This window comes from Tachysurus vachellii, chromosome 24 (assembly GCF_030014155.1).
Source record: "Tachysurus vachellii isolate PV-2020 chromosome 24, HZAU_Pvac_v1, whole genome shotgun sequence".
NCBI classification, from domain to species: domain Eukaryota; kingdom Metazoa; phylum Chordata; class Actinopteri; order Siluriformes; family Bagridae; genus Tachysurus; species Tachysurus vachellii.
The window spans coordinates 2,784,985-2,808,510 of record NC_083483.1 but is presented as its reverse complement, the minus strand read 5'-3'; the positions used below and the strand labels follow the sequence as shown (position 1 = coordinate 2,808,510).

The 23,526-nt window shown below is 39.9% G+C and overlaps 1 protein-coding gene across 1 annotated transcript; it reads left to right on the top strand.

Moving 5' to 3' along the window:
* The first annotated feature begins 10,113 nt into the window (after positions 1–10,113).
* Positions 10,114–16,751, top strand: LOC132839600 (uncharacterized). The gene is made up of 17 exons (XM_060860665.1): positions 10,114–10,161; positions 10,900–10,962; positions 11,145–11,403; positions 12,689–12,765; positions 12,872–12,937; positions 14,295–14,384; positions 14,483–14,581; positions 14,674–14,721; positions 14,800–14,880; positions 14,969–15,097; positions 15,219–15,268; positions 15,355–15,424; positions 15,527–15,613; positions 15,706–15,804; positions 15,894–15,974; positions 16,089–16,187; positions 16,318–16,751. The coding sequence occupies exons 3-17, from the start codon at positions 11,241–11,243 to the stop codon at positions 16,456–16,458; spliced, it is 1,380 nt and encodes a 459-aa protein (XP_060716648.1). The 5' UTR covers positions 10,114–10,161; positions 10,900–10,962; positions 11,145–11,240; the 3' UTR covers positions 16,459–16,751.
* Positions 16,752–23,526: the final 6,775 nt, after the last annotated feature.

Here is a 23,526-nt window from a genome sequence, read left to right as displayed (position 1 = left end):
TCCTCACAGAGTCGGCCTCATCCCAGTGGAGGTCCAAAATCTTCATGGCCCGGAAGACAATCTGAGCTGGTACAATGTCTGGATGCCTCGGGATGGGTAGAAAGAGAGAAGCGGTGGAGAGGGATTAACGTAGCTGCTGTTCATAATATTAGCAAGCACTAGATGACAATGTGCATTTGGTCAGATGTAATAGAGCACAATATTATGGGATGTATTATGTGTACGCCTGACTAAAGAGATGAGTTTTTAATCTACATTTAACCTGGTTAAGTGTGTCTGAGCCCCGAACACTATCAGGAAGACTATTCCAAAGCTTGGGAGCTAAATACGAAAATGCTCTACGGCCTTTAGTAGATTTTGATATTCTGGGGACTACCAGAAGTCCTGAGTTTTGTGATCTCAGAGAGCGTGAAGGATTGTAACGTGTTAGAAGACTAGTTAGATACATGAGTGATAAACCATTAAGAGCCTTGTGTGTAAGTAGCAGCAGTTTGTAATCAATTCTAAACTTAACAGGTAGCCAGTGTAGAGATGATAAAATTGGGGTTATATGATCATATCTTCTTGTCCTGGTAAGAACTCTGGCAGCTGCATTTTGGACCAAACTGTAGCCTATTTGTTAAAGATGCAGGACAACCACCTAGTAACAGGGCTCTGAAGTTTTGAAGACAGGCAAGAGTGACATTTCCATTTTTTTCTTGGTTGCTGCGTTAACTCTTACCCAGATAGTGCTATTTTCTGATTGGCTATTGTGTAGCCTCTTTTTTTTGATTGGCTGATAAGTGTCAGGCTCGATTATAGTGATGGGAAGTTCGGTTCTTTTGGACAGTTCTTTTTAATGAACCAGTTCAATAATCCAGTTCACCAGTTCTTTTACGTCTTGACGTAATGACGTAAATTCCTTCATCCCGCCGCTGCCAGCAGATATTAATACAATCAATTTAACACATTTGAAAAGTTCTTTGTAATCATAACTTTAGTTGAATACGTTTCTTACATTTAAGTGTTGCAACTAAAACACCCAGTACAGGAAATGATGTGCAAACGTGGACGTTTTACGTGTCTTAAAGATATAAAGTTAATAAACTAATCTTCATCAACTTCAAACTTACAAAAAAAAGCATACTTTTCTACAAAAAAAGTATTGCTGGTCCAGACTTAAGAACCACTTGCACCAGGGGCTGGGGACGGGGCTACTGTGACCAACAAGACAAAAGAGGACGTCCTTAGCGCCATTTTAAATCATTTTAAATCAGGATTCGCCGCCATGAGCATTAACAGTAAAGCAACATCCGCCATTTTTGATGTTGTGTTTGCCGCTGCTGTGCTAACGTTGCTGTATAACGTTGTATACAGTGACGTAAGACTTCTCTCTGTGATGGCTCTCTAGCACATGGAAAGGCAAACTGGTTCTTAGAAGACTCGCCAGTGGAACCAAATTCAAACCAGTACTCTGAACCAGCACCCGGTTCTTTCTGGTGGAAAGGGGCATAAGTGTAGAAGGAACAATTTACTCTCTCAGATCATTTGTCTGTCTGTGTACTGCATGTTTTATTGCCTTTTTCTTAATTGCCGAAAGTTTTATGAAATTTTGTGTGTGTGTGTGTGTGTGTGTGTGTGTGTGTGTAATATCAACTGCATGTGGTAGCCTGCAGTTTTCTCTCTGTGCCATTAAGATAGAATTATTATAAGAAATGAATTGTCTTAAATGAAAATGAGAAATGAATGTCTGAAGTTGTATGGAGTTACAAACATTCAGTTACACAATCTTTGATTTATTTTGTGACCGTTTAGCTTAACTTATTGTACTAAATCTTATCTACTTATCTGATTTAAGGTTTGTTTTGTAATGAAACTTCATTTGTTTTATGTGCAGTTCACTCTATTAATTATATATTCACCCTTAAATAAAAGAGTCTCACACACGCATATTTCTTCTGAGCTTTACTTTACTTCACTTCCGGTGTTGGCGCATTCTAATGACGTCACATACACAACTTGTAGTCCTTATACTACATGGTATGTCACATCTTGCAGACCTTACATAACATATTGTAACATCTTTCTCTTTTTTTTTTTTTTTTTTTTTTTAATAAAACAGAAGCCTAACAATTCAACAACTGCAAAATTCAAAATATGTAAACCGTATGCACAAAATAGCATGTTTGTGTCTTAAGAACAACAAAACACATTTAAACAAAGTCTTTCAAGTGTGACGGTCTCCTGACCATTCTGCCACTTCTAGTTGTCACGACTCTCTTGCTAGTATCTGAAGGGTTTGTGTGTGTTGTGCTCGACTCTGGTACTGCTTTTGAATGTCCCTTATCGGTAAGAATCTTCCGATTAGTCTGAACAAATTTGACACTTGTGTTTGTTGAGACAGCTCTCTGCAGTCCTCCAGGCACAGTCCTGAGATGTTTCCGATTTGTCCGTACAACAGTTCCATTTTCCAGCTTCACCGTGTATGATCTGTTGTTGGCCATTCTTTCAACCTTTGCCGGCAACCAATGTGCTCTGTGTTTCGTGTCCAACTGAACTCTTACTTGCTCACCTTCATGCAGAGGTCTAAGATCTTTCGCTCCTCTATTGTAGTAAAAGGCCTGTTTGCATTGGTTGTTTTTCACAGCCTGCTCCGTGTTTACAACATCTGGCTTCAGAAGACTGTTATGTGTTGGCAGTAATGTTTTAGTTCTCCTGCTCATGAGTCTTTGGGCAGGACTGGCATTGAATCCCTGAGATGGGGTGTTCCTGTGTTCTAGAATAGCCAGGTATGGGTCAGTCTTTGCTCTCTTTGCCTTTCCCATGAGCTGTTTGGCCATCTTCACTGCAGACTCGGCTTTGCCGTTGCTTTGCGGATATGCCGGAGATGACGTCACATGTGTAAATTCCCAAGCAGTGCTGAACTGTCTGAATCCCTGAGAGCCGTACTGTGGCCCGTTATCAGAGATTACCGTGTCTGGGATGCCGTGTCGTGCAAAATGGGCCTTTAACTTGTGTATCACTGCTCCTGAGCTGGTATCAGGGAGATAATCAATTTCCCAGAAATTTGAGAAATAGTCAACTGTGATGAGATTTGCCCTGTTGTTAAATGAGAATAAATCTGTTCCCACTTTTGCCCAAGGCCTCATAGGAATGTCATGCGCACACATAGTCTCTTTCTGCTGTCGTACATCCATAGACCTACAAACAGCACAGTTCTCAATGTATGCTCTGATAGCAGCACTCATCCCAGGCCAGTATACGCAGTCTCTTGCTCTGCGCAAGCAGCTTTCAATGCCTAGGTGTGATGCATGAATTCTCTCCACAATCTCTGTCCTCAGCTTTGCTGGTATTAGAGCTCTCTCTCCTCTAAAAATCACTCCATCTTGCACACTGAGCTCTTCTCTTACAGAAAAGAATTGTCTTGCCTCTCCTTCCAGCTGAGTTTTCTCCTCTGGCCATCCCTGGACTATCACTTTCTGCAACAACTGAAATGTCTCATCCTTAGCAGTTTCTCTCTGTACCTTTTCTAGAATCCCTTCTGATATGGGCAGGTAGTGCAACATGTTGATTGTCTCAATTTCTGTCTCTACTGATCCCTCTGCCGCACACTCTGGTAGGTACGCTCTGCTGAGAGTGTCTGCCAAATGCATTAGTCGACCAGGTACATAGACAACAGTAATGTCATATCGCTGTAGTCTCAAAAGCATTCTCTGCAATCTCTTAGGTGCATTGAGCAATGGCTTTCTTACAATTGTCTCTAGGGGTTTGTGGTCTGAATGCACTTCTACTTTCCTGCCGTAGGTATACTGGTGGAATTTCTCCCTTCCAAAAAGGATTGCCAGGCATTCGTTTTCTATTTGAGCATATCCTTTTTCTGTCGGTGTAAGGGCCCTGCTGCTATAAGCAACTGGTTGTCCTGCCTGCAAAAGTGCAGCACCCAGTCCTGACTCCGAGGAGTCACACTGAAGAACAAGGTTGTCATCTGGGTTGTAGTACTTCAAAACAGGTGCTGAGGCAATAATTTGCTTCAATTTGTTGAATGCTACTTCCTGTACATCAGTCCACTCCCAAACAGTGTCTTTATGTGTCAGTTGTCTCAACGTGTCGCAGCTGTCTGATAAGTGTGGGCAAAATTTTGACAAATAGTTCACCATACCTAATAGTCTCTGGAGTCCCTTCACATCTGATGGTCTGGGCATCTCCACTATGGCTCTCACCTTCTCTGGATCAATCTTTAGTCCTTCAGAAGTCAGTCTGTGTCCAATGTATGGCACCTCTTTCTGTCTCAGCTTGAGTTTGTTGAAGTTTAGTTTGATGTTTCTGTTTCTACAGCGGTCCAGTAGCTGTCTTAGCTTTGCGTCATGATCTTTCTCAGCTGCTTCATCATTGTCACCTTCTCCACAGATAAGGATGTCATCTGCTATTATCCTGATTCCTGGGAGCCCCTCCAATGCCTGAGTCAACCTGTGTTGGAACACGTCAGGAGCAGGGCTGATCCCCATGGGCATTCTAATCCATCTATACCTGCCACATGGCGTTGCGAAGGTAGTGATATAGCTTGACTCTTCTGAAAGCCTTATGTGCCAGAACCCATCCTTCACATCACAAACGGTAAAGACTCTCGCTTTGGTCAGATCAGGAAGAACATCATCTATGGTGGGCAAGGGAAAGTGTTGACGCTTTAGTGCTTTGTTAAGTGGTCTTGGGTCAATGCAAATTCTTAGCTTTCCCGATGGTTTCTTCACCACCACCATGCTGCTAATCCAATCTGTGCTCTTTTCTACATGAGCTATGATGCCTCTCTCCACCAGGCTTCCCAGCTCATCTTTTAGATGTTTCATCAGAGCCACTGGAACTCTTCGCTTTGGAAGCCTCACCGGTTTAACTGCAGGATCCATTTCTAGGTTATATTCTCCTTCCAGGCATCCATCTCCTTCAAATACATCAGCATACTCTCTATACATGTCACTCTTGTCCCACTGATCCTTTCCTTTGCGACTCACTGTTGTAACAATATCATCAATCGCCATGATATTTTCATGCTGTATTCTTACCAGATCCATTGCTTGCACAGCCTTGTTTCCTAGCAGGGGCATTGACGAGCTTCCCTGCACTACTATAAATTCCAGCCGGTAGAGTTTTCTGTTTCTGGGGTTTCTTATATCTATTCTGATTTTCCTACAGGTTTTAGGGTGCTCTTATTGTACATGACCAGGATCTGTTCAGTCTTTTCCATCACTGTATCCGGGTGTAACAGCCGAATGGGAATTACGTTACAACTGGCTCCACAGTCCAGTTGAAATCTTACTGGTCTTTCTCCTATCAGCATGGTTGCAAACAGTTGTTTCTCCCGCTTGTCCTCCCTCTTTTGTGAACTGAGGCTGAGGATTTCCTGAAACAGTTCTTCTTCCATTTCTGCTACACTGTGTATTCCTTTTCTCTTAGTCTCTTTTGTTTTGCATTTGGTTGCAAAATGGTTCATCTTGCCACATTTTCTGCACCGTTTTCCATAAGCTGGGCAGCTTAGTTTTTTCCACTCATGCTGTTTTCCACAGAATTTACACATAGTCCCAGGAGTTGGTTTGACTCTCTGTACTGCATGCACTTCTTCAGCTTTCTGTCCCTCGATTGTCATCATATTCTCTTTTGACAGTTCTGATGCTCTACATATCCTCACGCATTTCTCAAGTGTCGGGTCCGACTCTCTTAATAGACGTTCTCTCACATGTGAATTTAGTTTGCCACATACAATTCTATCCCTAATCAAAGAGTCTCTAGCCGACCCGAAATTACACGTGTAAGCCAGCACTTTCAAATCCGTAACATATTTATCAATCATTTCGCTTGAATTCTGATTTCTGGAGAAAAATTTGTACCTTTCCACCGTCTCATTCGGTGCCGGATTGCAGTGGTTTCTGAACGCGGTTAATAGCCATTGCAACGTCGGTTCTCTATCAGCTTGGTGAGCAGATAACAAATAATTATAAATAATTAATAATTTAATAATTAATTTAAAAAATAATAATTAATTAAAATAATTGAGATCATTCGACTCAGCTCACAAAAAAAAACTCGACTCTATTATTTTATTGCAATTCTGTCGTCTAGTGGGGGAAAAATTGCTATACTTTTAACTATGATATAGGTCGTATATAATTATGGAGGGGGATTATTTGCTATATCTACATAATAATAATAATATGATGAAGACAAACAAGGGGCACGGTGGCTTAGTGGTTAGCACGTTCGCCTCACACGTGGAGGCAAGAAGTGTATATTTGGAACAGAGTGCCAGCCAATCAAATTGAAGCATTTTTGCTGCTCTCCCAGATGCTAAATGTACGTCACGGTCAATTTTTATGAATTAAAATGTTTGTCTAGACAACGGTTCGAATCCCACTCAGTGCAACTGTAAAAAATATTCTGCACACTAATTTGTGAACTATAAACACAAATACATATATTTAACACATTTCTGAATAATATATAACGAATTCTGTAAAGTGAGACACACTACATCAAAGAAATAAGTGTAAAACATTATGTTTATTTGGCATTCTAAACACTTTAAAGGAGTAAAACACAATAGAAATAACACACGTAAGAAAAACACACGTAATATATATACATATTAATGCAACATTAAAGACTAATTAAATGAATACACATTTAAATAAAGAGAAAATATATTTACAAAAGTTTACTGCAGGTGAAAGAAAATTTACAACACTTATTTTTATTTTCTCCTTTCTGCCACCCATCTCTGTCTTTCCATCTCATTCCATCCATTCCAACGGCACAGACATTTGTTAGTGGAACAAGGCCAGAACATGGCCAAAACAGTGACAAAATAAGAAAGGCTTTTTATTCAGACTTGGAGAGCATTTCATATCACAATTCAACAGAACTGTGCTCCAGTGCTGAGCCTGATGTGTAAAAACCTTTTCCTGGTCCCACAGACCGTCTCAGTTCAGCAGCTGAGGATGATGATGTTGATGACAGTGGTCGTGAAGCTAGTGATAAGCACACAACACATTAACATATACAGCATATTTTTAAGACGTTTGACAAAATGAAAATCCATTTGGAACACAATCAATTCATTACATGCAATCAGTACAGAAAGAAATACTTACACCGCAACTGTAGCTTGGAGGGGGAGATGTTCAGCATCGCACTCTCTAACTCGTCGTCATCATCCATTTCTGTTGGTGAAAGGCAACATTTTCAGTGTACTCGGATTTCTTAAATTATACCTCTGTATTAATTAAAGTATAGTGTGCATGTAAAACAAGCTATGATGTTATTCATACTAGTGGACACAACGGCAAACGATTCCTTCATAGAAGCAAAAAATAAACAACTGACCCGTTGGCTTAGAAGCTGCACTTGAGGCAACCACGGGCGGACGGGCAGACTGCATCTGATTACGCAGGTATTGCTGCAGCTTGTACATCCGTGTCCCCGGGACACAAGTTGCCCCCAATATAAAGGATGCGTAACCATCAGTCCTGTTGTTCCAAATCTCCTGCCACGTACTCTTCGCATGAGCACCAAAACCAACCAGCTGGTCACCTCCGACGAGGCTGCTGGTACACCTGGATTTTTGGACACATAACTGAGCAGAGACTGAATTTCGTTAAAACTGCAGGCATAATTAGAAAAGGATAACAGACTGCTCTTGCTGGGTCCTTCTGATGTAAAGACCCCCATGGCCTCTTCCTGCTGAAGGTTCTTTATCAGGTAGATGGTGTAACCCATGTCATTTTCAAGAAGCCACCGGTAAGATTTCCCCTTGTACTTTCCAAACTGCAGGATGTATTCACCAAGAACTTCTCTTTTGTCAGAGACGTCGCCTCCTCTCTGACAGACCACAGCAAGAGCATCTTGCCTGACAAGCTCCTCCTTCTTTGGTGCCGACTTGTCCTGAAGAGCTGGGTTATCTTCGATCACCCTGGCCTCCTCAGTCGGGTCCTGAAGGAGATATCCGAGTGGTCCCTTACGGAACACGACCTTAATGCACCCTGGGCAAAACACAGATTTTTAGTGCATGGTGACCTGTAATACAGAAAGAGTAGTAAATGTTAGATGTTAGCATGTCTGTTTAAAACAAAACCTTACAATAATCTCTATAAAACATTATACACTGTTTGTTTATAATCCCTACCCACCCTGGCCCAAACTTAACAATCATATGATTTAATTATCAGGCAACACTTAACAACTGTTCCCAGACAAGTCTTTCACACCTAGTGGTTTAACACCTAGGAGTGACTTTGACTGATGTATGGAAAAAGGCAATGGGACATAGGAGCAATCACAGACAAAGAGTTTCACACACTCATTAACATATAGAGTATAACTAACACTAAAAGCATTCAATGTGCTTGAATGTTTTTAAAACAACTGTTCTGTAAGTCATTAAATACATACAATCAGAAATAAAGTCATGCTAATTAATAATTTAACTAATATATCACACAATCATCAATTAAACACTCCAACAGGACACAAATAAAGTCATATAAAATTAGTGTAACACATGTAAACATATAGACACGTTCATATAGACATAAAGTAAACATATAGACATAATGGACACGTTCATTCATCGTTTAGTATGTAATTATCATCAACAGGACAAAAATAAACTCATTTAAAATTAGTGTAATACATGTAAACATATAGACACTACAAAAAACCCCAGAAAAAAGAATAGACACGTTCATTCATCGTTTAGTATGTAATTACCCTGGAAACCTCTGATTTCAGAATTAATATGGATTTATAATTAATATTAACTTAAAATGACTACTGAATAAACCACAGCCGATGTGTCCAAGAACAATCACAAGAAAAAAAACTGTTCGCAGAGAAGCTAATAGGAGCTTAGCATTAACTGTAAAACACAAACGAGTCATTTTAAGGTAACTTACCTGTGATCGACGAGCCGATACTGTTGAATGAAACGAACGGGAGTCGAGCAGCGCGCTTTATCTCACGGCGCATGCGCGGAAACAGCGCCACAAGAGGGTGAGCGGCCGAAAATATGCCGTAGTGGTTTAGGACTACCATTGAAAATGAATAGGAAACGGTTTAGGGAGTTTTAGCTAAACAATTCACGGCCTCCGCGCCGATTCCCGCCTCCACCTTGTGTGTGTACCACGCCTGAGATAGGCACAGGCTCCCCGTGACCCGAGGTAGTTCGGATAAGCGGTAGAAGATGAATGAATGAATGAATGAAGACAAACGGCTCGTATATATACGACTCCATATATATATGACTCCAATCTTTTTAAAGAGCCGACTCGTCACCGAGAAACTGTTTATTGCCTCCATCTGCTGGTTAATAATGGAAGTAAAAGAATGTATTTATTTAATATACATTACTTAGAATTTTTAATTAAGTACAGGCATCTTTAATTATTAACCCCCAGCGACCCCCCTAAATAAATAAACTAAACATAAAAATAAAAACACTATAATGAGGGTGTTGTTGTGTTTGGTAAGGATCACTGACCACAATTTAACCAAATACAAAGTATTTCCATTTATTAATTTGTGTTTGTGTGTTTTTTCATTGGTTGTTGCGTTAACTCTTACCCAGATAGTGCTATTTTCTGATTGGTTATTGTGTAACCTCTTTTTGTGATTTATGAGCCCCATTCACTTCCATAGTGGGAACAAAGAATACTATGGAAGTGAATGGGGCTCATAAATGGTTTGGTTACAAACATTCCTTAAAATATCTTCCTCCGTGTTCATCTAAACAAAGAAATTTATACTGGTTTGTAACATCATGAGGGTGAGAAAATTATAAAAGAAGTTTTTTATTTTTGGGTGAACTGTCCCTTTAAATTGAATGTGTGTGCGTGTGCATGAGAGACAAGAATATGACTGTGCTTGCAACTGTGAAGTTTTTTATTTTTATATTTATATTTATGTTTTTTTATATATATGTGCGTCCCCATAAACGATCCATACGCTTTTCACTCAAAGCCTAACACTGAAGACCAATTATAAGTGTTATTGCAAAACAGCTGACATTTCCACATAAACAGTGACCAAACATTTACACTACATTGCGCTTGCAAAAATTTGATAGAATTTTGTCATTCAATTGTGAGCGATGTGGTCGCATACTGCTGTTCTTCTCTTCTCATCTTGCACAAAATCCCGGTACCTGAACTTAATTATTTTTGATGTGGCGCCTTCCATGTTTCGTCACGACTGTTAAGGTTTATTATTTAGTGCGCGCGCTCCCTCTGCTTGCCTGCTGCGTCACGTGGTTAGATTACGCTCTTGTGTGCGTTTAAAAACAGATTTAAAAACAAAATAGACAAAAAAGATGAAACAAAAACAAGTTATTTCGAGTCATTTAACTCAAGTCCGAGTCAAGTCTCAAGTCATGAATGTCAAGTCAAAGTCAAGTCGAGTCTTTTTTTAATATTTGTCAAGCAAGTCTCAAGTCTCAAAATTGTGACTTAAGTCCGACTCGAGTCAAGTCATATGACTCGAGTCCCCCATCTCTGATGATAAGTAGTCAAAAAGTTTTTCTGCGTGATAAATGCGATGTGTGGCGGGAGAGCGTGACAAAAGACCCAAATGAGTGACTGTCACGCTCAATGCGTGACACTTGATAACCCTGTAGTAATGCATTACAATAGTCCAGTCTAGAGGTCATGAAAGCATGAACAAGCTTCTCAGCATCAGATACAGATAGGATGTTTCTCAGCTTGGCAATATTTCTAAGGTGGAAGAAGGCTGTTGCTGTCTAATATAACAACCGGGTCTTTCACTGTTGAGCTAGTAGTAACCGTTGAATTTCGAGAGCTTCTGTGTACTGGCTTTTGGACCGATAAGTAGTATTTCTGTCGCCCCTTCCAATATGGCGGACGCGTTGACGTGCCTGCATAGATTTCAACAGCGGCTACTGCGCCCTCTACTGCTTCCTAATACGGCAAGCTATGACAACCAAGGGTATTTATTAATCAGTAATTATCGCAAGCGTTTTATTTAAACACATTCTTAATACATCATTGTCTTAATTAATGCTTATACAAAACATGAAGATAAATATATTTGTGAATATAAATGTACAAAACGCTGTTGTTTTTTAAATGTACCGCGTCATCATTTGGAACGCGCCGTGGGTATAAAAGCTGTAACAGCGACGGGAACAGCGATAGTGTGGATTGTCTGAAGACAAGAGACAAAGCGAGGAGAAACAACGAAGCAAAGCGACGAGGAACCGAGAGATGCTGCACATGAAGACGTTTCTTTCCGGCCGGAGTAGCGGCACAGTCCGGGGCCTGGCCTGCGCCGCCGGACTGATCGCGCTCACCACCGCGGGATACTGCGCGTATCGCAGGCTGAAGAGGATCAGCGACCTTCGAGCTCCTGAACGGGAAGCTGCTCAAGGTATGTTAAAAACTAATGACTTTACTCAGGTACAGCGGACAAACAGGAATAAATCCGGCGTGTAGTTTAGCTAACAGCTGTAGTTTAGCTAACAAGTTTAGCCGAAAGCTAACGCGCGTAGCCGAGCTAACATTAGCACGCGATGCTAACTGGCTCATATCAGGAGGATTTTAAAGTATAAAAGTGATTATTGTGTTAAAAAAACACACATTCAGACTCAAAACATAATGATTTTTACACTTTAAATCATTTTAAATAATCAAGGAAAGGGTGGTGACACGAAGCCTGAAAATGAAACAGGGTTAATGTTATAATTATTATAAATGTTGTTGTTGTTATTAGTTTTATTATTAATCACTAATCACAGATCTTCTGTTGTCTTTTTATCTACACAACTTCACCTCATTTGGGTTCATGACCGTGTTTTCAATTGTTGTTGTTGTTGTTGTCTGACAGTTGTTGTTGTTATCTGACTGTTGTTGTTGTTATCTGACTGTTGTTGTTGTTATCTGACTGTTGTTGTTGTTATCTGATTGTTGTTGTTGTTATCTGACGTTGTTGTTGTTGTTATCTGACTTGTTGTTGTTGTTGTTATCTGACTTGTTGTTGTTATCTGACTGTTGTTGTTGTTGTTATCTGACTGTTGTTGTTGGCGTTGTTATTTGCAGGACTCTTATTATTATTAATCATTGGGGAGATCGAGCTGGTTAAAATGAAGTGAATGTTTTGTGTTTTGCATAAGTTTTACTCACCAAAATCCATTTATGAACTATTGTTGTTGGCGTTGTTATTTGATTGTTGTTGGCTTTATTTGACAACAATAATCAAGGAAACGGCGGTGACACGAAGCCTGAAAACGAAGTGGGGTTACTGTTATAATTATTTTAAATGTTGTTGTTAGTTTTATTATTAATCATAATAATAACAATATTATTATAACAAATATAATTTGTATTATTATTTGTATTATTATTATTATTATTATTATTATTATTATTATTATTATTCAAATTGTTTATTTCCCTTCCTCTTAAATAAGACTTGTTTCTCGTTAATCAGTAATAACACTGTTCCAGTTGGCAGCGTTGTCAGAGCTGCTGTTACAGACAATTAAACAGGTTTGAGAATGAAACAGCGCTATGGTCTGCTAGAGATCATAAAGACATGAAGTTGATGAAAGAGTGTTGCTTTCAGATCTCCATGACAACCTGGTTTATGCTCATCGGTAAATAAACAGGGACATGAGTAAATATTGATGTGGTTAAATGTGTAAAATGTTTTACAGGATCTGTTTTAGGTGTTGATGTAGAGGAAGTTCTCGTATGCACCGAAGAAGTCCCTCAGACATCAGCTGTTGTCCTGGTAATTTTATATTTCTGTTATTTTTAGTGTATTTTTTTTAGTTTAATTTGCACAAAACAGCTTTAATAAGAAGCAAACATAGAATAAATCTTTGTGCTTTATTCAGGTCACTGAGACAAATCCCCAGCTCCTGGACACCAGCCTTGACCCTGAGAAGTCAGCTGTCATTCTGGTAATTTTATATTTCGATAATTTCAGTGTAACGTTTCCCAAACCTTTTGTCAGTTGAGCCCCTTCTACCTAAATTATTTAGCTTGCGTACTCTTGGAGATATCGAGCTGGTTAAAAGGAAGTGAATGCTTTGCTTTTTTTTATTCCTCACTGGATAATCGTCCTCTTGGCATTTTATTTTACACGTGATGTATTAGAGACAGTTTTAAAGATGATGCTTGTAGCCACTGAGAATGTTTGATTTAGTTTGCAGTAGTGTTAATTTCGTCACCTATTTTTAATTTAGTCTTAGTCTTGTGCCAAATGTCCTTGTTAGTTTTAGTCATATTTAGTCATTCACATATCTTTTTTTTGTTAGTCAAGTTTTAGTCGACTTTTTAGTTTTAATTTAGTTTTAGTTTAATTGTAGTCTTTTATTAAAATAACACATTATTACTGAGATTATTACTGATAAACATTTCAGTAAAAAAAGTGTTTCACATCTCAAACATTGTTTAAATGTCTTAATTACCTGACAAAATACACTTGTTGAATGATTTTTGTTGAATGCAAATGTTAAACGTGTCTGGTTTTCAATTTCTGATTTAGGAGACACATTCACAAATGATGAACCTGTTCTGAAGAGTATTTTATTTTAACCAACACAATTCAAAAGCTGGGGCCCAACAGACTCCGAAAAGTATCAGTGAGAAGTTGAGAACACTCGTTTAAACAGTGCATACACTCGAACTTGACTGCACATCACATTATTTACTTTATTAATACTGCTTTTAATCGTAATGCAAAGACATAAGTGGTCATGTACAATAAAAGAGCCTGCGCAGTGACAGGAAATATAATTTAACACAAAAAGCCTAGATGGTGGACTTGCGCTCAGGACTTTTAAATGTTTTTTTTTTGAGCGGCGTCTGGACGAATTGTTTCTACGCACACACTAAACAGCGCGAAGCCGCGAACTTGTTCTGAATATTTTAAAGGCGTAACAGCTGATGAAAAAGCAGAGACAATTGTAGACGAAAACGAAGAGAGATTTTATCTTAGTTTTTATTTTATACAAAACATTTTCGTCTCGTCTTTTTTCGTCAACAATAATGCATGTTAATTTAGTCTTAGTCAGCGTTTTTGGACAGTGGTGCAGTCTTGTCATCGTCTCGTCTTAGTCATGAAAAAAAAAGGTTGTTGACGAACATATTTCGTCTCGTCTGACGAAATTAACACTAGTTTGCAGTAATTTACATTTACAGTAGCTCTCATGCAAAGAACCCACTGAAGTCGTATCACATGACGTGACCCATTTAATCAACTCGTAATGGTTTCAATTTATTTGTAAGAGTCACGGTGTGATGTTTGTCGTGCAGCTCTCACATCACCATGGCACACGTCAGCTGCACCCTGCCTGGCAGAACATCCAGTTCCTCTCCTCACAGTCCTGCAGCTTCGTCTCTGAGGTATTGTTCTCGTGTCTGTGCTCAGCGTAGCAGCAGATAAATAAGTGTTCCCTCTTGTTCTCATGCTGTAGTCTGTGGTGTTGTGTTTCTGTCACTAGTCCCTGGAGGTACACAGGTACATCGCGTGCTTGGTGAGAGGTCCAGAAGTCCTGCTGTGGTGGATCACCACCACCACCAAAATGTCCAGCAATCATTGGGTAACAGCAGTCTCCTTTTTGTGTTACGAAACATTAATCGTGTACAGACGAGCGATTGAGTAACAGGCAGTTGTTGGTGTTGTTATTTGCAGGGAGCCTTTAACGCCACCACTCGGGAGAACTCGATCACCTGCATACAGGTAAGATCTTGATTGTTGTAGCACCACAAAGCTTTAGTAAGTACAAAGACTAAATTTTCTGCATTTTCTCTAAAAAAGCGAGTCTGCGGGAGCGTGAGAGCGCTGGTGTCCTGCCATCACGAGGAGACGACCATCCACGTGCCGTTCGAGGATGGCGAGGTAAATTCGTTACGCCACCCGGTACTTCGTAAAGTTCGTCTCTGTTACGTTTGTTCGCACTGGCCTTGTTTTGCGTTTTTGTTCACAGCAAACCATTTACCAGGTGAGTCGCTCGTACCTTCGCGTGGACGTGGACGGTCAGGTGGACATGTCCCATGAGGAGGAAGGAAGTTTCTTCACTCCTCATGCTGACTTTGACGTTCAGTCAGAATTTGAGGTAATTCAGTGTCTCGGGCTTGATATACAGTACAGCTGCATTGGGGGGAGGGGGTCCATAACGTGGATAAACGTACGTTCTCTGTGGTGTTTGATGATCCAATGCTGGTTTCTCACTGCAGGAAAGTGACGTGGAACTTCCACCTGAGGAGCAGGAGGTGCCCTTCATCAGGTAGGTTCGTCTTCACGTTTTAACTGTGTCTCACGTAAAAGTAACAAAGCAGTCTGGTTAATTTAATCACGGTGGTGTTTTTTTAGCTTGTACCTCACAGGCCGTGGCATCACAGACCTCGTCCTGAAGCTGCCTGCCGTCCGCGAGGCGTTCTCTGTGAGTCTTTACTCGTGTAGTTTCTCTGAAGACTCCACAAATTACCCCACAAGCAAGTTCCAGACTGTCTCGACTCATGTGGTGCGTTTATGTCCTGTTTAGAGGATGATGGCCAGCATCCATAACAAGAACTTCTTGTACGTGGCTGGCAAGCAGATCTTGATGCGTCTGGCAACAGCCAACAAACAGGTGAGTGCCGATTTGTACCCGGTTACGTCTCATACTCGTGCAGCGTCGGCTGAGGAGACAAGGCAGTGACCGGGTGTCTCCTTTCCGTACAGGATCCGCGCGGCGTACAGAGGGCATACGACGAGGTGATCCGATTCCTGAGAGAGCCTTCCTATCAGGAAACGATCGAGGCGGAGGTGCTCGATGCTCAGGTAAGCTTGGAAGTAACCGTCACTAACTATAAAGCATTTTTAGTTTTAGTCTTTACTTGTAAATCTAATCTAAATTCTCCCCCGTCCAGCTGTACCACTTCAACCTGCTGGACGTGTTCTTCGAACTCGTCTTCTTCGGCTGCTTAATCAACGGCTTGCCGCCTGAAGCTGTAAGTGTCTCGTCAGCGGTTCCAAAAGGGAAAACTCGAATGAATGTTTCTCTCCTAGATGTGGGTGGAAATAACGTCACGTAACGTCACGATTGTTGTTTTTCTTCTCTACAGTTGGACGGGGGATTCTTGCAGCATGTGTTCGATATGAACAGCCAGTGGGACGTGGACATCAGGGAGCCTGAAGCAGAGCAGCTCTTTTTGCTGCTTTCCGTAAGTGAAGTTTTTTCAAACACCATTATACATGTTAAGGAATCTGCTTTAAATTTCAGTGTTTCTGTGATCTGTTTCAATAACATAATGCTATAAATGTGTGTGTGTGTGTGTGTGTGTGTGTGTACAGTTAAAGCTGACAATGCTGCTTGAGGAACTTTTCTCGCAGCCTCTGGACCTGTACAGTGACCCAGCAGCTTTAGCCACCGCAGTGCAACGACTGGTGAAGGAGCGTGTGCAGGAGATGCTGAAGGCCATGGAGGGAGTCTGAGCAACACCACACTCCTCTGGCGCACACACACACACACACACACACACACACACACACACACACACACACACCTCTGTCCCTGTTTTCTTTCCCTTTCTTTCTCTTTCTCTTCATTTCACTATCTCTACAGGTAAGTACTTATTACGCTGTCTTACTGTGTACACATTTAAACATGTCTTTCTTTTCTTCTCTCCCTGAGCAGCTACACAATACACAACATCGACGGCCTGGCCTCTAACAACACCACCTGTTAGTTTGCTCTCCGACTGCACAAACACCTGCAGCTCCAACACCAGTATCCTTCTTTTTTCTAGTTAATCTTAGTATAGATTTTATAAGATTTTTCTTAGTATAGTATAATATTTATTAACGTTTTTGTATTCTATTTATTAAGATTTTAGTATTCCATTTATTAGATATTTAAGGTTTTTTGTATTTTTGTATCTTTAATCGAATTTTTTAATGTTTTTATTACAGATATTTTTAAGTGTATTTTATATGTATTTAATTATATTCTAATAAAAAAATTTTTAGCATATATTTCAGGCTTCATTGTGATCATTTACAACACTGCTTAAGTTCATGAGGCGCATGTGGAGGGGAACCAGGCGATCACGAACTACAAGACAGCTTCACCTGCCTGTGATAGTGACGTTTCCCTCCCAGATGCGCTGAACAATTTCTGCCCTCGGTTTGAGGTGCAGAACAACATTGTGTAAAGGAAGACCATCCCTCCCCCCAACGATACGGTACTCTGTCTATCCACGGCCGACGTGAGCAGAGTTAATCCATGGAAGGCTGCTGGACCAGACCACGTTCCTGGCAGGGTGCTCAAGGAATGTGCAGAACAGAGAGCATCGTGAGCAGCTGCATCACTGTCTGGTTTGGGAATTGCACCATCTCGGATCGCAAGACACTGCAGCGGATAGTGAGGACAGCTGGGAAAATCGTTGGGAGTCTCTTTCCTCTCTCACGGACATTTACACTACACGTTGCATCTGCAAAGCTAACAGCATTGTGGATGACCTCACACACACTCTTCTCCATCCTGCCGTCTGGGCATGCGGGCCCTCACGACCAGACTGCGTAACAGTTTCTTACCACAAGCCATCAGACTCCTCAGTGACTAAACTGAACTGTAAAGAGCACAATACACACACATGCACACGTATGGACTGAGCTGCACCAAATACAGTTTTACAAATATACATCCACGTCTACATCACCATCCATTTTAAACTGTTTAATTACTGTTTTGCACATTTTCATTACAATACATCATACAACTGCTGATATTATATTAAGTGTTCATACAGTATGTAATCTGGTCAGCACTGCTTTTGTCTTGCACCAGGTTGCACAGATTGCACTTTATGTGGCTAAGACAAACTTACTTAAGTCCTTAGATCTGTTGTTCTATGTATCTCTGTCTTTGTTCTATGTACACCACAGTCCTGGAGAAACATTTTCTCATTTCACTATGTACTGTGTCGGCTATATGTGATTGAAATGAGAATAAAAGCTTATTGACTTGACTTGATACTGTGTTATTTATATGGTTCTCCCAACCAAAAGTCATTTCAAATGGTGTGAATTAATTGGTAACATCTGGTACATTGCGATCAAATGAGTGAATCAAATGACACATTTAATGTAACAAAAAATGAAATAAACACTCAACACGTTTAGTTAGCATATCCTTTAGTGAGTAAAGTTTCCCAGATGGAAGAGCCTAAATCCTTCAGTTTGGTCACCAGTCTGTCAGATGACCGTGTCGAATGTATGAAGGTGATGAAGGTGGAGCAAGTATGATTTTAGTTTCAAACACAATTCAATTCAAGTTTATTTGTAAAGCGCTTTTTACAATTGACATTGTCTCAAAGCAGCTTTACAGAACATAAACATAGAGCAGAAGGTTATTATAAAGAATAATATAAAGATTAATAGAATACAAAATTTAAGATTAATATAAGATATATTTAAATGTGTTTGTATTTAACCCCAATGAGCAAGTCTGAGGTGACTCAGGGGTCTGTGATGAGGAAAAACTCCCTTGAATGGTAAAGGAAGAAACCTTAAGAGGAACCAGACTCAAAGGGGAACCTCATCCTCATATGGGTGACACTGGAGGGTGTGATTATAAATATACAGTCTGACAAATGTTGTATTGATGCAAAAGATCACATGGAGTTCACATCTCGTCTTTAGTATCACAGAGTCTAACTGGAGCTGGTAGATCTCTAGATGCCTCAGGTTCCTCACAGAGTCGGCCTCATCTCAGTGGAGGTCCAAAATCTTCATGGCCCGGAAGACAATCTGAGCTGGTACAATGTCTGGATGCCTCGGGATGGGTAGAAAGAGAGAAGCGGTGGAGAGGGATTAACGTAGCTGCTGTTCATAATATTAGCAAGCACTAGATGACAATGTGCATTTGGTCAGATGTAATAGAGCACAATATTATGGGATGTATTATGTATACGCCTGACTAAAGAGATGAGTTTTTAATCTACATTTAACCTGGTTAAGTGTGTCTGAGCCCCGAACACTATCAGGAAGACTATTCCAAAGCTTGGGAGCTAAATACGAAAATGCTCTACGGCCTTTAGTAGATTTTGATATTCTGGGGACTACCAGAAGTCCTGAGTTTTGTGATCTCAGAGAGCGTGAAGGATTGTAACGTGTTAGAAGACTAGTTAGATACATGAGTGATAAACCATTAAGAGCCTTGTGTGTAAGTAGCAGCAGTTTGTAATCAATTCTAAACTTAACAGGTAGCCAGTGTAGAGATGATAAAATTGGGGTTATATGATCATATTTTCTTGTCCTGGTAAGAACTCTGGCAGCTGCATTTTGGACCAAACTGTAGCCTATTTGTTAAAGATGCAGGACAACCACCTAGTAACAGGGCTCTGAAGTTTTGAAGACAGGCAAGAGTGACATTTCCATTTTTTTTGTTTATTGGTTGTTACGTTAAATCTTACCCAGATTTTACTTTACCACTAACACTAGCAACCCAGTTAATGCTATGTAGATCCTCGTACTCTTTGGTGCTAGTGCTAACTGGCTACTGTCTATATGTCATGCCCACTAAAGTGTTATCACATTTGTGGTAGTTTCTATAATTTTATAATTATTGTTCGTGAATATTTGTTCATTGGAATTAATGTTTGTGAATATTTGTTCAGCTGTAATGGAACTGGTCCCACCATTCTTGCAGTAAATCATTTTTTCTAAATGTCAGGAGTAATTGTGGAGTTCGCCAGCGGGGGGGTAATATGGCGCTTATCGTGCTTCAGGGGGCTTTGCGTCAGTTCGGTCCGCTTTGCGGTTTTCCTCTTTCTGCTGAGCGAGATGAGAAAACAGATGCAGAGTTTGTCTGATTTATTTCTCCTGTTTCCAGGTTGGTGAAATAGTAGATTAAGCTAAGTACCTAAAGTTTAATATGGTAAAATGTTTCCGAATGTTTGAATGTCCGTTAATAAGGCTGTGTTACGAATATGGGGATATATATGTATATATATGTATATATAGCAGCAGTCACATTTTCGCGCCTGATGACGTCACCTGTTGCAGCCAAAGTCACGTCAGACAGAGATCTATTTTTAGCTCCTCAAACATTTTTGTAAAGCCTTAATACTTTTGGAACGTCTGATATTGTTTAAAATGTTAAAAGCTAATGTTAATGTTTATGTCATGGTTGAAAGTTAAGGATAAAAACAAATGTGATATATTTTATAAGTGGTTAAAAAAGAAGTTAAAAATCCGTCAGCTCATGCATTTTAGGAAGAGTAAAGATAACTTTTATCTGGAAATGCAAAATGCATTTAGGAACCATATGTAGGTGATGACATAAGTTTTATTTTGAGTTAAAAAGACAACTCACAGAGTAACACTGGTTATTGTCATTTTGATTTATGTAATCACACCAAACTTAAAACTCAGTATTTGCTGAAAGATGAAGGAAAAAAGACAAATGGTATTTTTGTGTTTATGTAATATTTTTTGTATTTAACTGTGTTTATGTCAAAGTGGACATTGAGTGTTGGTAACTGAGGAGGATGTAAATTGTGAATGTTTAATAAATCCTCTTTTCTCTCTTTCTGCTGAGCGAGATGAGAAAACGGATGCAGAGTTTGCCCTGTCTGATTTATTTCTCCTGTTTCCAGAGAGAGCATATATACGCTGTTTATGTGGTGCCAGCCGGTACCTGTAACATATACACTTATGTGGCTAGATTTCTCTGAGAATTTTAATAAATGGTAGTCATAAATGTTATGAATGTTATAAACTTCACTGCTGTCACTATCCAGATAGCCCCCTGGCCCCTGCTGAAATCTGATTGGCCCCTGATTGGCCCCCGTTCCATCAATCGTCGACGAGAAGAGCAACCGGAGAATTTTTCACAAAGATCACAGATGCAATTTCACCCCCAAACAACTGGCGGCACTCGAGCGTTTAAAAAATTAATGACTGCTGAAATGTATTTGCACAGTACTGAATAAATTATTTTGTGTGCTTGAATGTACCCTGTACTTGGCCCCTGAATGTAACATGTGGCCCCTTAATGGCCCCTGTTACAGAAAAATCCTAGAACCGCCACTGTTTATGATCTTCACTGCTAATGTAATTCAATAATATTCAATATTAATGCTTGCTAGATGTGAGCATTCCATATACAATCTATTGTGACTCTCAAATGTAACACACAATTGTGTAATTGTGTTAAATATAAATAAAAAAAGGGTTAAGAATAGAAGGTAAAGGGTGTGGTTAAATTACCACCTGTACAAGCTACATCATCTACTCTCACCATGAGCTAAGTTTGACCCACTAATAAATTGTGATAACTAAATCCCCACCCAGGTGCAGCGAGTGTCCTCTTTTTATCCTGGGTAATAAACCTATCCTGGAAAATTATTATGAGATGTTTGTGTAATAAAATGAGAATGAGAAGCCAAAAGTGATGAGGTTATCTCATTTGCAATCTAATCTCAACTGCATTTGCATAATCATACTTGGAATTTATAGTATATGAGCTCATATCACCTTGATTTTTGAACGCATTGTGTACAAAGTATGCTAATATGTTAACAAGCTAGCAAACTGGAGGGTGTTAGAATGGTTAATCTTCCATATTTGTTTGCTAGAAGGCAACAAAATCAATGTTATGTCACAGCTTTGAATTAAATATCGTACATTTTATGATGTCATTATCAATACAAGCATCACTCAACGATAACAAAAAAAATCTATTATTATTCTAATCATGTTTAATATAATAAATTCAGTGGTCTGCAGGGCTCAAGTACCTTTTGAATATTGGACCAAGATTTTCAACTGATTCGCTGCTTGTTCTTCCTTTGACCACTTTTGGTAGTACTAACCATTGCATACAAGGAACATTTCTGGAGGAAGATTTCATATCTACCATTTTGCTGAAGCTCTGACCTCTAGAAGTCGCCTAGCCATCAAAATTGGGCCCTTGTTTAAGATTTCTTGCTTATTTTCCCTGCTTTCAACAAATCAATTTTGAAAACACATTTCACCTACCAATGTTTTTAATGTTAAGGATGACCATAATCAAGTTTTTTAATGTTAAGGATGACCATAATCAAGTTTTCTGGCACACCTGGCTTCATGGTGTGCCAAAAACAACCTGCTCCATAACAATAGCAAAACAAAGGAGATCGTCACTGACTTCAGAAGAGGAAAGAGAAGGCACACACACCCCATCCGCATCAATGAGTTGCTGGTTGAATGTGTCTCCAGCTTCAAGTTCCTGGGGATCCACATCTTGGAGGACCCGTCCTGGACCAATAACAACTCTAACCTGGTCAAGATTAGCTCGCCAGCGCCTTTTCCTCTTGAGGACACTGAAGAGACATCACCTGTACTGCTGTGCAACCGAGAGCATCCTGTGTCATGAACGTGGGGATAAAACAGACGCAAATGCAGGATAACGCAAAAGCAAACAGGTTTAATAACTAAAAACATGAAACAAGGACACAGACACCAGAACAAAACCAAGGATTCCGTGCTGCCTTAGGCATGCGGCTTAACTAAATACTAATAATAATTTAGACACATGAGGGACAGGTGTGCAGAGGCGGGGAGACAAGGGAAAGACAAGGGGGCAGACACGTGAACACAGAACGTAAACAAAAAGCACATGGCCAAAGTTTGGGTTGAGTCCTGACATACTGACCAACAGTGTCACAGTCTGGTATGGAAACTGCACGGGCGCAGACCACAAGGCACTGCAATGGGTGGTGAAAACTTCCAAAGACGTCCAAAGGAAACATTGTCTGTGTCGAGCTTGCAGCATTCTTTAAGACTCTTCTTACCCTGCCCATAGACTGTTTGTCCCCTTTCCCTCCGGCATGTACTTCAGGAGCCTCCAGACAAAAACCAGTAGAGCGAGGAACAGCTTTTTCCAAAGGTATGTCTCCTTACTGAACTCAGCCTCCCGGTGATATTATGTATATAACACCCTGTATATAATGTCTAAAGCACCCAGCCTGTATATCTTGTCCATAGCATATTCATCTGTATATTATCTTGTTCATACTATAAATACTGTACTCATACTGTAAATACTCTACATTTTGCACTTGATGCTTATTGCTCTTCTGGTTAGATGTCAAACTACATTTCGTTGCATTGTACTGGTACATGTGTAATGACAATAAAGTTGAATCTAATCTAACCTATATAAATTTAACAAAGAAGTGGTCTGTGGTGACCAAGCACCTTTTGTACCTTTTGTGAGCAGTGCATTTCCTGCTCTTCATTACATCCTCATTACTGTTCTAATCACAGACCTGGATGTAATGCTGAAATAACCACAATCTTAAACTCAACTCATTGTTTTTATTGTTTGTTTGCACACAATTTTCCATTCAGTATAAATAAAATATCATGTAGCATGTACGTCAACTCTTTATTTCTTTAGGCGTGTAAAAGCTAATTATTCCCACGTGATAGTACTCCTGATGAAACTGCTGTGGACTTCAGCTTAATCATTGACTTTATCAGATGTCAAACCCACTAAAAAGCCACTTAATACAG

Excerpts from the sequence above, each read along its gene's own strand:
- LOC132839600 (XM_060860665.1), top strand. The coding sequence starts at position 11,241 with ATGCTGCACATGAAGACGTTTCTTTCCGGCCGGAGTAGCGGCACAGTC. Across the intron at positions 12,938-14,294 it reads AGAAGTCAGCTGTCATTCTG|CTCTCACATCACCATGGCAC; the intron begins GTAATTTTATAT and ends TTTGTCGTGCAG. Across the intron at positions 15,425-15,526 it reads CCGTCCGCGAGGCGTTCTCT|AGGATGATGGCCAGCATCCA; the intron begins GTGAGTCTTTAC and ends TGTCCTGTTTAG.